This window comes from Lutzomyia longipalpis, chromosome 3, assembly GCF_024334085.1.
Source record: "Lutzomyia longipalpis isolate SR_M1_2022 chromosome 3, ASM2433408v1".
NCBI classification, from domain to species: domain Eukaryota; kingdom Metazoa; phylum Arthropoda; class Insecta; order Diptera; family Psychodidae; genus Lutzomyia; species Lutzomyia longipalpis.
In genome coordinates, this window is record NC_074709.1 from 10,659,147 (window position 1) to 10,672,778 (window position 13,632).

The following is a 13,632-nucleotide window of genomic DNA, read 5'->3' on the forward strand; positions in this document are numbered from 1 at the left end:
CATAAATATTATTCAGTCGCGCCAATGATAAGAAAGTTTATATTTTAGTCTTTGGACTGTATGAATACTTCGGGTCAAGGACTACGAAATTACGCCATAAATTTTTAACTCTTATTTTTTGATCAGAACGAAAAGTAAGAAGAGCATTTTCTCCATTGCTTTTCATCTCGAATAAATGATAAATTGCCCATGATGGCAAAATCTGCTTTTACTCAAAAATATTCTTAGAATGCTTGAATATTTGGTCGCATAAAGTCGTAAAAAGCCTCTTTAATGCAAATTTATTAAAATATTCAATTATTTAATGATCTTTGTATCATTTTAATCCTTTAAGGTCCATTGAGTCATTTGTTGACCCAAAGGCTCGACTTTGAAAATATTTCATTTCGTAAAGTTATTTTATGACTATTGAGTCCAAATTAGTACAAGACTTTACAATGTCTTTACAATCCCTGATCATTTTATGACAATGAAAATATCTTTTTATGAAAATATCTTTTTTGACCTTAAAGGAACCCATAAAAATTATTTTTAGTTAAATCAACTCGCTAGATTGATCGCGGACCTGAAAGGGTTAAGGGTTTTGAGAGAATCAACAAACATGAAATGTAGAATATTTCATCGTTTTCGACTTGAAATAAAAAGTAAATTAAACTTTTTGAGTTTACGCATCTTTTAGTGGCAGAAATTTTCATTTATCTCAATCCAATCAAAAGTTATTCGCGATTAAAATCATGGACTAATTTCCTAGTCATCCTGTAATTGTTTTTCTTACAATCGTTTAGTATTTTCTTTTATTTAAACAGCTTAATAATTTTAAATTAGAACCTTGTCAATATTTAAAAGAATATGGGTTAGATTCTGATAAAAATCTTTTCTTACAATTCGTCAGTTATAAGATTTTTGGAATTACCTTTCCAAGACTCTTTAAAGTTCTTTCTGACTGTTTCCTGGAACAACTAATTTCTTGTTTTTTTTTTTTATGGAAAAGAAATGACTTTTATTAGAATCTACTCCAATTAGAAGAATATTTATATAAAAAAGAAAATAAAAGAAATAATTTCAATGTTTTTCATACCTCATCGTTGATTTTCTAATTGGAGAAGTATTTTTCCATAGGATGGCCGTAAAATGGGCTATGGAGCTATGCAAGGAATCCCAATGGTGGCCAGTTCACCGGTGCGTCACGATTCCCCGCTCAATTTGCACGGGCTGGAAGTGACGGCGTACCAACCGCCGTGGAAGGCCCTCTCGGACTTTGCCTTACACGCCGACCTGGACAACAATGGGGCCGTGAATACCCACACGCCGGCCTTCCAGCATCTCGTCAACCAGGTAAGTTATCTGCGCTTTCCGCGCGCGCGCCAAAATTCAATTCCTGATTTTTTTTTTAAAAAATGTTTATTGTTTGTCTTTCAATCTCTTTAGATGCATGGTTACGATATCAGTGGAATGCCTACGGCTCAGGGACCTCCACCGCAGATGAATGGACCCCCAATGGATGGGAGTCATCATCCCGACAGTACAGATTCGTACGTAACGTATCTCGAGAGTGACGACAGTATGCAGGGTAGCCCATAGGCATAGTTGTGTGCTCAAAGATGGTCCCCGTGGGGGCTTTTCTGCAAGTCAAATGCGCAAAATGCATTAGTCGTCAATAAATGAAAATGCATTCAAAAGAAGAAAGAAAAAAAACACGATTAAAGATTTCACTACTTATAGGAGAGAATTAATTTTTGCGATTTATATTGTAAATACTGTGACAAAAAATACCAATAATTTAATTTAATTAAATGAAGAAAAAAAGGAAAACTTATCAAGATTTTAATTTCAAAAGTCTTTATCTCTTGCAGCAAAATGAGGAGATAAATTGAATGAAGTTGCAATGAGAAAGTGGAATTTTATTCAAAATGGCCGCAAATTATTGCATCAAGTCGCTCAGTTTGCACTCATTCCACTCATTTAATCATTTTCTATTTAGAACCTTTTAAAAGTCTGAAACAATTTGCAAAGAAACAAACTTTAACAAAAATAATTAAAAAGACAAAAATGAATTTTATTATGAAACTTTATTTTACAAAAGAAAATGGCGACAATTTTGGAAAGATTTCATCGTTCGTTCATCTTCATTTAATTCTCCGATTAAAATGCATTGAAAAAGACAAAGAAAAACTCCCAAAAATGGACAAAGAAAAGTTGTAAATAAAATATTTTGTCAAAATTATTTTTGGTCAATGAAAATTTAAAAGAAAACAAAACGATATGACATCATACTGCTGCAAAAAAGAACTTGTATCAAAAACTATTGTAATTACTTATCTAAATTATATACATAAATGTATTATTGTATACATACCGAGATTAAAGATTTTCAATATAAAGCCAAGATTTTACTGTTGACAAGACTTTTTTTCTTTTAGATGGAAAAATCTTTTTATGTTTTTTTTATTACCAGGAAGCGACGCCGCGTCGATTAGCATCGCCATGTTCAAAACTTTCAAAATTCGCGCCAGAAAAATTCGTGCAAATTCCGGAAATAAATTCGGCGAGTTGCGCCATCAAATTTCTACTGAAGCTCCCCTAAGCATGATCCGCGATTTAGGGGCCCCAAAAATGCTTTTTTTCCGTAAAAAGAAAATTTTTAAATTTTTCTTACAATCAAGGTAAAAAAAACTGTTCTAACAGTGTGTCCAGACTGTACCCAATTCGTAAATTCACTGAATTAAAAATTTAGGGGAACATGGCTCAATTCCGGATCAAATCTTTTGTTCAGAAAATTCTGTTTTTGATCAGAAAATCCTTTTGATCTGGAAAATGTCCTGTGTTACCGTAGCTTCTTACTACACAGCAGCGCCACCATGGTGGCACAAAATGCCAGTAACGGCACACAAAATATTGATACACGGCCCAATTGTGGCACAACAGTTCCTGTTGCCCATAGGGATGATGAGTGAGGAGGCATTGGAGAGCAGGAATAAACACATCAAAGAATATCGTCGCTCTTTTGCGAGAAAGATGTCTAGGGAGGATAAAATGAAAGATGTGTTCAGGCGCCTCCTCATCTCATCAGACCCGAAAATCTCATCAATGCGACACATTCCAACAACGCCAAGAAAGTCGAAAACCTTGCCCCAAGAAGTTCTTCAACTTCTCCAAGTACAGTGGGACCCCAGTACAACGACCGCTTGGTTATACTACTCTCGCGCATTGAAAATAATGAGTGTGAAGAGTACATCCGAGTGGTCGTTGTACTGGGGTCCCACTGTACCACAAATTGACGATTTTGCCCCATCATCATCTTCATCAACATTGACAGATGTCGAAAATGTACAGGAGGATTGTGCAGTTGGAGCTTCTGATGTTGAAGAAGCAACATCAGAATCGTTGTGGTGAATGATAAGGAGGTTTTGTGCAATTGAGGCAACTGCTCGTGAAGAAGCTGAGACCATGCATTGACAATTTTCAATTGCATACAAGAATTCAAAGACGTCATCTTGCTGCGCTCACGAATTTTCTTTAATTTTTTAAATCTTCTTTATCTCGTTCATCTCTGTATTTGAATTATTAAATTAGTTAATAGTAATCAGCGGTAATCAGTGCATTCATTCATTTCAATCAGTCATACACAGTGCATTCATTCAGTCAATCGTTGAACATTCACACGTTCATTCAAACTTCAATAGTATCTCATCGATCAACCATACATGCTTCCATTTACGCACGATTCATTCAATTAATCACAATCATTCTTCTATTTCATACAAATCAACAAAAGGTACAAGTATTACATTTCCTTTCACACAGCTCACGCAATTCACATTCGTTCTCCTATTCTATTCCACAACATCCTTATTTATAGATTATTATGCTGATCAAATATCATACTTTCCTGATCAAAATGGCAGATTTTTCTGATAAAATGGAACACTCAATTGAAAATTTTGTCTGACCAAAAGCAGAATTTTCTGATCAAAAAATGGGACCTCCAATTTTAACCTCCTGCGAATTTTTTTCAACACGCTTTTTCTTTTAAACCCGAAAAAACTTTAACCCCTTACCGACTAAATTTAAGAATATTCCTTTTAATCCTCTATGTAAAATAAAATTATTTATTTTCTTGTCTTTCCGGTTGATTTCTGAGCCTTACTCATTGTCCGGCAAAGCTTCCTTCGCACATCTCGCTGCTTCTTGAGCTTCCGCAATTCTTCGTCTTGTTTCTCCTTCTTAAACTTTGCCATACTCCGAGCTGCAGCTTCCTTCTCCTTTTTCTGCTTATTGCTGTAGTTCGCCTTGATCATCTTCATAAGTTGCGCTATTTTCTGCTCTTGTGGCGTCCTAATTACCGCCACACGTTCCACTCCCTCAGCCTTCTGCAGGAGTTTCGGTTTATCCTTGTACGGAAGTGCTCGTTGGAGGGATTTGGGGATGACGAGCGGTCTAAAGGCTTTCTCTCTTCGTTCAACCGTCTAAAAGGAAATCAACAAAAATTAATATTTCTCTCAAAAAGTATCTAAAGAACAAGAAGAATAAAGTGAGCCCACCGTATAAAGATTATCCGGATTGGGAATTGCACGGATATTTCGTTCCCTTTTGAGCTCTCCCAGTGTCTTCATTCCCTTCCATTCGGATTTCTGACCAAGTGGTAGCATCAGAGACGTCACGGGAGCATAGAATTTGGGAACATCCACCTTGAACCACGTTCGGCAGAAGACAATGTCACTTTTGAGGATTTTGTTCTCAAAGGTGCACCGAACTGCTCCTTCGGGGCTCCTCATGGGCTTCTTGATCTCCCCCCGAATACCCGAAACTGTCCTTATTTTAGCTCCTTGAAACTTGGCTGCTTCGAGAATCCCATTGAACATATCCTTGATGAAGGCTGTATTCTTCTTAATCTCATACGGATACCCCACTAGCTTCAATTTCTTCATGATTTGCGTGGATTTATCAATCTCCGTGACGCACCCTGTTGCGGCAATCCTAAATCCCAGTCGCTTGAGCTCCTCTGTGTCCTGCGTGACTGTCTGCACGGCGAGGAATCCGGTATTTTGGGGTGTTATCGGACCCCAGAAGGTCATACTGCAGGTCACATGATTGGGTGTATATTTGAGGAAGCGATGCTTCAAATTATCTTCAATTTTCGCATAAATCGGACGAGTTTGGAAGCGTCGCCACCCAAGTGAAAGGATCAGGGGATCTTCCGTTTTGAGGAGCTTCTTGTACCATCTGTGCTTCTTCACTTTGCACGTGACATACCCCACATTCTGCTCAATCATGTTGAGACTCCCCACGAGAATGGGGTAAGTTGGGTCAAAATGCTCAACGAATTCATACGAAACCCCCCGGAAGCTCATCCGGACGTACATCCCAGCACGAAAGCCCTCAATTTGCACACGAAGATCATCATCGAGTGTGGCAAATTCGGATCTATTCAGCTCCGATTGACGCTGTGTCTCTGCCTTCCAGTTGTCATAGAATGCATGATCACCGACAATTTTATGATCCTTCTCCGGATTATCGTACTCCGCGTCAAATTTCTCCTTTAGCTTCATTTTCTTTGCTATCAATTCTGTTCGGGACATATTTGCTTCCTCAATTCGACTGAATTTCCTTTTCTTCGTCACACTTTCTTCTTCGTCTTCTTGTGGTGCCTCCTCGGGCTCCTTGGGGGGCTGCTCGTGCTTCTCCCCTGTCTCCAAATCTTCAAAATCCCCATAAACTTCACTCCCATCATCACTGAGATCATCCAATTTTAGAAGCTCTTCAGCGTCCTCCGAAACTTTCCATTTTCCCGTCACGAAGCAATTTTTGAGGATTGCAACGTTCTCCTCTTGTGTCCAATCACGCAATCCCGACATGTGCCCTTCGAAAAAGCAACATTCATCGCGATCCTGAACTTCCTTCTGTCGCTGCAGGTTTGTTTGTTTCTCCTTCACAATCCCAAAGAGATCATCTCCACTTCCTTCCTCATCGTCGTCGTCCTTCTGTTCGAGCTTCTTCTTTTGCTGACCTATGCTAAAGACGCCGTAGACTAACTTCATCACATTCTGCGAATTGGCCTGACGATCCAGATAAGCATCCCGTGCTTTCTGTGCCAACCCTTCGCGCCATGTTAAGTTTCCGGAATTTTCTTCGTACTCTTCATCATCTGAAGATTCTTCCGATACATTTGCATCACTTTCCTGATCATCTCCCTGCCATCCAAGGCCTTGTCCGGGAGTTGTGTCTTCATCTTCAACACCTGAATCTTCTTCTTCTTCTTCTTCTTCAGCCTCTTCATCTTCTGACTCACTTGAAGCACTTTCGGGATCTTCTCCTTGACCACGTTCTGCCCTGTTGTGTTGATCATCTCTAAATTCATGGGATTTAATGGTCTGCCCATCGGAGAAGAGTTTAAATTCTTGATTGTCAATCTGCACATCGAGTGTTTCCTTCTTCTCAATGAAAGCATTAACAATCTCCCGCTGTTCTGCATTCTCCTCACCATCCTGATGACTATGAGACCCTTGGAGGTCAATGTAGACGGCATCCTTGTCATACACGAGCCCCCCAACACCTGACATTGGAGCATACAGCAGCCTCTCCTTTTCCAGCAAACTCCTCTTCTTCTCTCCCGACGGAAGGGGGCACGGATCCGCCAGGGCGCTCAGCTCGTCAATTCGAATATCCCCAAACCCCGCAATGTGCACCATAAATTCCTTATTAAGCGGAACTCCACGTACATAGCCGTACAAGACAACATTCCTATTGCATTTGGGATTCAATCGAATCTCCTCAGTGCTCGTAATGTCCTCCATTCTATCAGCAAGGATATAACTGTGTGCCCCACGCCATGAAAGAGGTCTCAGTTTCATCACTGAAATGAATCTTCCGAGATTTTTCACCTCATTCCGCAGATACTCGCCATGAAGGATGCCCGAGAGGTAGAACAATTTTGCCCCGTTGTACACTTCAGTCCAGAATCTATGCTTCAGCTCCTTCTTGCGCCGCTTGAGTGTCTTTGCATTGCGAATAACGTCCAAATGCGTGAGAACTCCCATTATCTTTGGCATTCCATGCACTTGGCAGATATTGAGGAATTCAAAGATCTCCATCTCGAATCCAAAGCTGGCATCGCACATGAGAAGCACCAAATCTGCACACTTTGCAATATCAATCATGCTGTTGATGTCATTGTTGCACTCAATAAGTGTTATGCGACGCTTCTTGGACGTGACAATCGTAATGGGCCCCCTGATTTCCGTCACATTTGTCCTCGTGAAGCTCTTTATGAGATTACGAATGAGTGTAGATTTGCCCACTTTTGGTGGCCCCACCACTGCAATGAGAAACGGCGGAGGCTCCTCAGGGGTCTTATCAACAAGCGGAATATGCTGCTTCTTTGCCGTTAAATCCTCTTTCCGACGAAACTTTCGCTCTGCCCGTACAGCTGAATTTATTGCAAATGCTTTAGGGTTCTTTTGACGCTCCGCCACTGCATCAGCTGCAGATTTTCCCTTGTTTTTCTTCTTTTCAGCCTTTACACCTGTCCCGGAAGCATGACAAAGTGAGGTTATATGGAGAAAACAAATACTTTTTTTTAATCTGTTTTCTTACCTGATTTCCTTTTCCTGTGTTCCTTTTTCTTCTCCCTGGCACTACTGTCTTCCATTGCTACTGAATTTTTATAGAAACTCCTAAATTGAACGTGATATTAGTGAAAATTCTTCAGAGTAAAAATATAAACACATCCACTCCACGCAAAAAGAAAAATAACCTAACCCAACTTTTTTTCTAAGAAAATTGAGGTTAGGCAAAATCAGGAAATTTTTTTTCTTCCGCTACAAACTCTAAAATTACGTTTTAATTCATTAAATTACTAATAATTAGTGAATTTGAATTAATATTTGAATATTTATTTGCAATGTCAGTAACTCAGAGAGTTCAGGTAAACAAGAATTATCAAAATCTCAATTATTTGGCCTTTGAGGTTATGTTTAATTTCACTAAAAATGTTGAAAATATATTTAAAACGCTTTTAAAAATAAAAATATTAATGTTTAATCGCAGCAATGGGCTACATTTGCTCGAACCTGGCATATATATGACTGTACCTGGCAGAATCCGTATGAATCAGCCCAGATTATCCGGAAACACTTACTGGGGCTCCACAAACCAATTTACCATCCAATGAGTGAGTTTCTTTGCCAGAAAATAACTGCGGGAACCCTTAATTTTACCATTAAATATCTTCCAGATGACTGTGGGGACCACGTTGTGGCGATTAATTCAAAGGAAATTGCCCTCCCTGGAGAAGAGTGGCGGAAGAGAGTGTACTTCCATCATACAGGCTACCCTGGTGGAGCTTCGTGGACATTGGCATGGGAATTGCATGAAAAGGATCCCACGATGGTGAGAATTTTATATTTTCTAAGAAAACTAATCTTAAATTATTTCCTTGGATCTCTTTTAGATTATAAAGAAAGCAGTTTATACAGCAATGCGCGGTAATCTACAAAGGAGGTACACAATGCAGAGATTCCACATCTTCCCGGATGATAAAATCCCTGAAGATATTCTTGGGAACGTCTCCAATCAAATCCCATCGCTCAGGAAGATCCCACAACGTCTGGATGAAATGGATCCGGAAGAAGTTAAAAGCTTCCCTAAAATTATGGATTATCCGGAAGATTATATTCTCAAGTAGGACGATTTGTTGTTTAGATTAATTATTTTGTAGAGAGGCATAAAATAGAAATAAAAATCTAAAAATTGAGATTTTATTCATTTTTTGATGAAAAACAGCGAGAGAATAAATGCGGAGAATCATAGGACGACGATTGGACACGTCTTAGGACACTGACTGAATTTCCATAGTGGTGAAAATGGTGAGAATAGGAAAGAGCGCTGCTATCGCGTTTGTTTTGGTTCTTGTTGTCACAGAAAAATTCTTGTAGAGAAACATTTCTCAAAAATTCTTATTTTTCTCACAAAATCTGCCTAAAACTAATTAGGAAACAATGTATCTGGACAGAGTAACCAACGACAGGAAGCTTTACCTTTGCAGATGGTATTTTAGAGGTAATTTTGTGCATAAATCATTACAGACACAGAGGGATGTTCCCGATTTTCCGCAATACACTTTGAATCCTTCCTTTTCAGCTGGATTCGCTCTGCTTCCCTTTGTCTGGGCAATTAACACTATCTGGTTCTTCAGTGAGGCTTTCCGGAAGCCCGCTTACGAGGAGCAGGCTCAAATAAAGAAATGTAAGTCTATTTAGTATAAAGAAAAGGAAAAAAAAAACTCCCAAAAAAAACCAAAATCCTTATTTATCCTTCCAGACGTTACGTACTCAGCATTGGGCTCTTTCATTTGGCTAATTGTCATCATACTCTGGGTAACCACCTTCCAGATGCACAGAGCAGAATGGGGGGAATTCGCTGATCGGATCAGTTTTATCATTCCCCTGGGCAGAGCATAGAGAATCCCTCTCATTTTATGTGATTTTACCATTAAAACATTTTTTTTGTATTTATAATAAAATGTCCTTGAAAATGTCCAGGAATGGGCCTTATTCAGCGACCAAGAAACCCTTGAAATTCGCTTGAAATCTTGAAATATTACCTTTTTTGTGGAAGGAGTGGTTGCCAGGCTCGCAGGTTGTTGTTAAACCCTGGAAACGCTTCCTCAACCCACTGTCGTTTGGTCGAATTCCTTAAAGTCTGTGCACAGGAATTTTCTTGCAGAAGAATGACGGAATCCACTCGCCTAATTCCCATACAAATCCAACCAAGAACCATATTTGGCTTTCGGTCGGATATTGTGGGCAATATACACTTTACAGCACGCGAGGAAGTCATTTATCCCGTTTCCGGAGTCCTTGCCTTCCACAACTATGCCACGGGGAAGCAGAAATTTTTGCGTTTGCCGGAAAATTGTGAAATTAACATGGTTACAATGAGTTCCAATCGGAAAATGCTGGCAATTGCCGAGAAGACGACAATCAAGGGGTGAGAGAAAGATAAACCAAAAGTCTGAGAAATTATCAAAGATCATAATCCTCTTTTGTAGCTCCCAAAAGGCCTACATAAATATTTATGATATTGGAACACTCAAACGACGGAGAACAATCAATTTCCCCAATGAGATTGCAACAAAGGAAGTCGCCAGTATGTCCTTCACTAGTGATTCCAAGGGTTTTGCAATCCTGTCGCGTGAACCGGATTCCCAACTCATCCTTATGCTCTTCGACAAGACTGAATCAATTGTAATTGGGAGGGTATCACATAGTACGCATCAATTGGGCGTAGCCAGGTACATCTCTTGCAATCTCATGGATAGCGGAATGGTTGCCATTGGGGGTGACTACGTCTTCAAGGTGCTCAATAAAACGGAAAAGGGCTTCGCTCCTGTGGGTACAATCAAAGGTGATGGAGTTGTTGTGACATCCCTAGCGTGGATTAGTGGAGAAATCCTCCTAGCTGGGACAGCAGAAGGAGATCTATTGCTAGTTGAGAATGGAGATTTGAAGGTAACAATAAAATCCCTTTTTTTTTCTTCTTAATCTTAAACACAGAGATGGTCATTTGAACTGAAATGAATTTCCAATAGATTACATTTGATGCAACAGAAGTAACCTGCCTGGATCTTACACGAATAGCTGATGATGAAGGTGAAGATGGGCGTAAGGAAGTGATGTCCATGATGACACGAAGAAAGCCATCAATTGGGGAGGGGAAGAAGGCAAATCGTGAGGTGATCTGTCTCACGCACTTCACAACGGGCTTCTGCTACGCCATTCACAATGTTGTGCATGTCTTTGAGAAGGAATCCAACTACAAGTTCCAGAAGAAGACCATTATCACCATCCCGGTGACGCTGTACGCTGCAGAACTCTACAAGATTGCCAATTTGGCCATAAATCAAGATCAGGATACACTGATGGTCTCCTGTGCGCACTCACAGATCTACATTGGATCCCTCTTTGTACCACAGAGTGTCACAGTGAATAGCCTGGAGTTTAGGACACTCGGACAGCCCCTGCACATTGCTCGAATCATCAGCTTGGCTGTTTGCATGTGGAAACCAATTGTTGTGACCATTTCCACGGATAAAACAGTCCGGGTGTGGAATTATGCAACAGGAAAGGTGGAATTGGTGAAGAAGTACTTGGTTAACATCACAGTTATAGCCCTACATCCGTCCGGAATTTTCCTGGCTCTTGGCTTTTCAGATCACCTACGCATCATGGAGATCCTTCTGGATGATCTCAAGGGAATCAAAGAATTCAATTTTCCCAAATGTCGCGTGGCTGTATTCTCCCATCGTGGCCATATGCTTGCCCTATCCTACGACAACACCATCCAGATTGTCTCTGTCTTCTCCTTTGACATCATCCAAAAGCTCACAAGCCACAATGGGACCATTTTGAGTCTCATTTGGTGTTATGACGACATCCATTTGTTGTCTTCTGGGGAAGATGGTGCAATCTACGAGTGGAATGCCATCACAGGCGAGAGAATCAATGAGGTAGTTCAGAAGGAGATTCAATACCGCTCCTTGGCCGTTACAAATGATCTCAGTGCCGTGTATTCAATCACAAACACCGGAGTTTTGAGAGAAATCTGCAAATCAGAAATTGTGAGGGAGACAAAGATTCCCAATCTTCCCCCATTGACATGCCTCACATTGGCAAGATCGGATCTTGTGATGTTCATTGCTAGCGAATCAGGGCACATCTTCAACGTGCAACTACCATTTATGGAAACAGGCGGGGGTACCTGTACCAATTATCGCTTCTTCAGCAGTTCCATCACATGCATGAAGATCACAAATGACGATGATCTCCTCATCGTTGGAGCCGATGATGGGACACTTGCTATTTGGGATATTCTCAACAATGACGGTCGAAAAGCTCCGGTGGATGAGCAGCTGGGTAAGTGCGTGGATGTCCTGATTCCACGTGAAGAACTTCTCGACCGTCTGGGGACAATTGATGCCCTGAAGATGCGCATGAATCAGCAAGCGGATGAGTATGAGTTTCAGCTGAAGCGCAAGGATGAGGACTACACGAAGCAAATCTCCGACATCCATGCGGAATATCGCGAAATCATTGAGGATCTCAAAGAGAAGAATCGTAAACTCGAAGCTGATCACATTGAGGAGATTAACATCATCACAGCAAGTATTAGTGAGCTGAAGTTTGAGCATCAGAAAGCCCTAACGCAGATTGAGACGGATTTCCACGAGAAGATCATTGTGGAGTATGAGAAAACGAGTCAGGTGAAGAAGCAAATGGAAACCATGAAGAATGACTACGAAGTGAAGCTCAGGAAGACAGCTGGGCACCTTCAGGACACAGTTCAATCACTTGAAACGGACTTTCGGAAGCAACTAGATGAGCGGCAGTCACTAATTAAATTACTCCTAAAGGATTCAGAGGAGAAAAGTCTGGAATTCCGGGAGTATAGTTCACAAGTTGTGTCGGAAAATGAACGAAAGATCATCAGTCTAACGGTGGACTATGAGAAGAAGATAAAGAATGAGCAACAGATTGGGAATAAATGGCGTGGAGAGGCGGGAGTTCTGTCCAAGAAGTACAATCTCATGAATAAGAGCAATAAGAAGCTCAAAGCGGAAATTGAAACAGTCACAGAGGAGCATGAGAGGCTCAAGGAAACAATTGAGCAGCTTGAACGTACCATTGAGGAGATGGAAACAACAATTGCAACCAAGGACACCATCATTCGTGAGAGAGATCATCACATTGCAGAGCTTCAGAATCGCCTCAGCGAGAAGACCACTGCCCAGATGAAGCACGAAGAGAAGCTCAAGGAGCTCAGGGCTCAGATAGAGCCGCGTGATGAAGAAATACGCGAACGGAAGGAGAAGATTGTTTGCATGGAGGTGGAAATGCAAGCACTTCAGCAGAAAAATCGTAAACTTGAGCATCAACTGAAAGGTCTTCGGGAGAAGTACAGTGGCAATGAAATCCTCCTCAAGCATCACCTCGTACGCGCTCAAATCCTTCAGGCGAAAGTTTCACGAATTTGTGGAGATATCGCCCGGGCGAATGATCTCATTCAGGATCCAACAAAGCTCAAGGAGCTCGTGAAGAGGCTCCTTGCGAAATACAAAAAGGACATGGATCCCAAAATGCTTCCATCAATTGGTGATGAGGAACCACCGCGTGAGCAGCCAAGAAGGACACCAAAACTATCAGCTAGGAAACCCAAAGAAACCACCGATGAGGCAAAGAAACTCCTTCAAGAGAATATTGTCCTGATAAGGAATCTCGAGACGCTCCGAGATGAATTGGCAGAATGCAAAAGAAAGAATCGAACAATGGAGTCTTTCCTTGGGATTCCCGGACAGAGGACACCAAGGATAGCAAGGCAGAGATATGAAAGGGCATTGGTGGTAAGTTATAGATTTAATGGGGGTCTCATATTTTTAATGTTTTAATTTTTTATTTGGCGCGACGCCATCTTGGAATTTTCCGACTTTTCTACTGAACTAACCTATAACGCAAAAGTGAGTTTTTCTCAGGATCTACTGGATGGATTTTGATCGGGTAAAGAGTAAATGAAAGAGGAAATAGCAATGCAGATTTTATTGGAACAGAATTTTGAATTTCCTTTCTCGGACTGAGAAAA

At 40.7% G+C, this 13,632-nt stretch overlaps 5 protein-coding genes across 5 annotated transcripts in view; 4 read left to right on the forward strand and 1 right to left on the reverse strand.

Moving 5' to 3' along the window:
- Positions 1–2,050, forward strand: part of LOC129792041 (insulin gene enhancer protein isl-1) — a 32,204-nt gene extending 30,154 nt beyond the window's left edge. The window contains exons 7-8 of the mRNA XM_055830744.1: positions 1,120–1,335; positions 1,429–2,050. Of these exons, the coding sequence (XP_055686719.1) occupies positions 1,120–1,335; positions 1,429–1,581 (369 nt within the window). The 3' untranslated portion in view covers positions 1,582–2,050. The remainder of the gene's footprint in view (positions 1–1,119; positions 1,336–1,428) is intronic.
- A 2,046-nt stretch (positions 2,051–4,096) lies between these two features.
- On the reverse strand, positions 4,097–7,828 carry LOC129792045 (ribosome biogenesis protein BMS1 homolog). Its single transcript, XM_055830747.1, has 3 exons — positions 7,594–7,828; positions 4,542–7,522; positions 4,097–4,466 (listed from the first exon to the last, which is right to left on the reverse strand). Exons 1-3 carry the CDS (start codon positions 7,646–7,648, stop codon positions 4,110–4,112), a joined length of 3,393 nt encoding a protein of 1,130 aa, XP_055686722.1. The 5' UTR covers positions 7,649–7,828; the 3' UTR covers positions 4,097–4,109.
- LOC129792048 (39S ribosomal protein L13, mitochondrial) lies at positions 7,808–8,752 on the forward strand. Its single transcript, XM_055830751.1, has 4 exons — positions 7,808–7,924; positions 8,047–8,170; positions 8,234–8,388; positions 8,450–8,752. Exons 1-4 carry the CDS (start codon positions 7,901–7,903, stop codon positions 8,681–8,683), a joined length of 537 nt encoding a protein of 178 aa, XP_055686726.1. The 5' UTR covers positions 7,808–7,900; the 3' UTR covers positions 8,684–8,752.
- A 142-nt stretch (positions 8,753–8,894) lies between these two features.
- LOC129792049 (gamma-secretase subunit pen-2) lies at positions 8,895–9,536 on the forward strand. Its single transcript, XM_055830752.1, has 3 exons — positions 8,895–9,057; positions 9,139–9,243; positions 9,319–9,536. Exons 1-3 carry the CDS (start codon positions 8,997–8,999, stop codon positions 9,456–9,458), a joined length of 306 nt encoding a protein of 101 aa, XP_055686727.1. The 5' UTR covers positions 8,895–8,996; the 3' UTR covers positions 9,459–9,536.
- Positions 9,537–9,727: 191 nt separating this feature from the next.
- On the forward strand, positions 9,728–13,441 carry LOC129792044 (cilia- and flagella-associated protein 57). Its single transcript, XM_055830746.1, has 3 exons — positions 9,728–9,987; positions 10,049–10,508; positions 10,589–13,441. Exons 1-3 carry the CDS (start codon positions 9,728–9,730, stop codon positions 13,439–13,441), a joined length of 3,573 nt encoding a protein of 1,190 aa, XP_055686721.1.
- Positions 13,442–13,632: the final 191 nt, after the last annotated feature.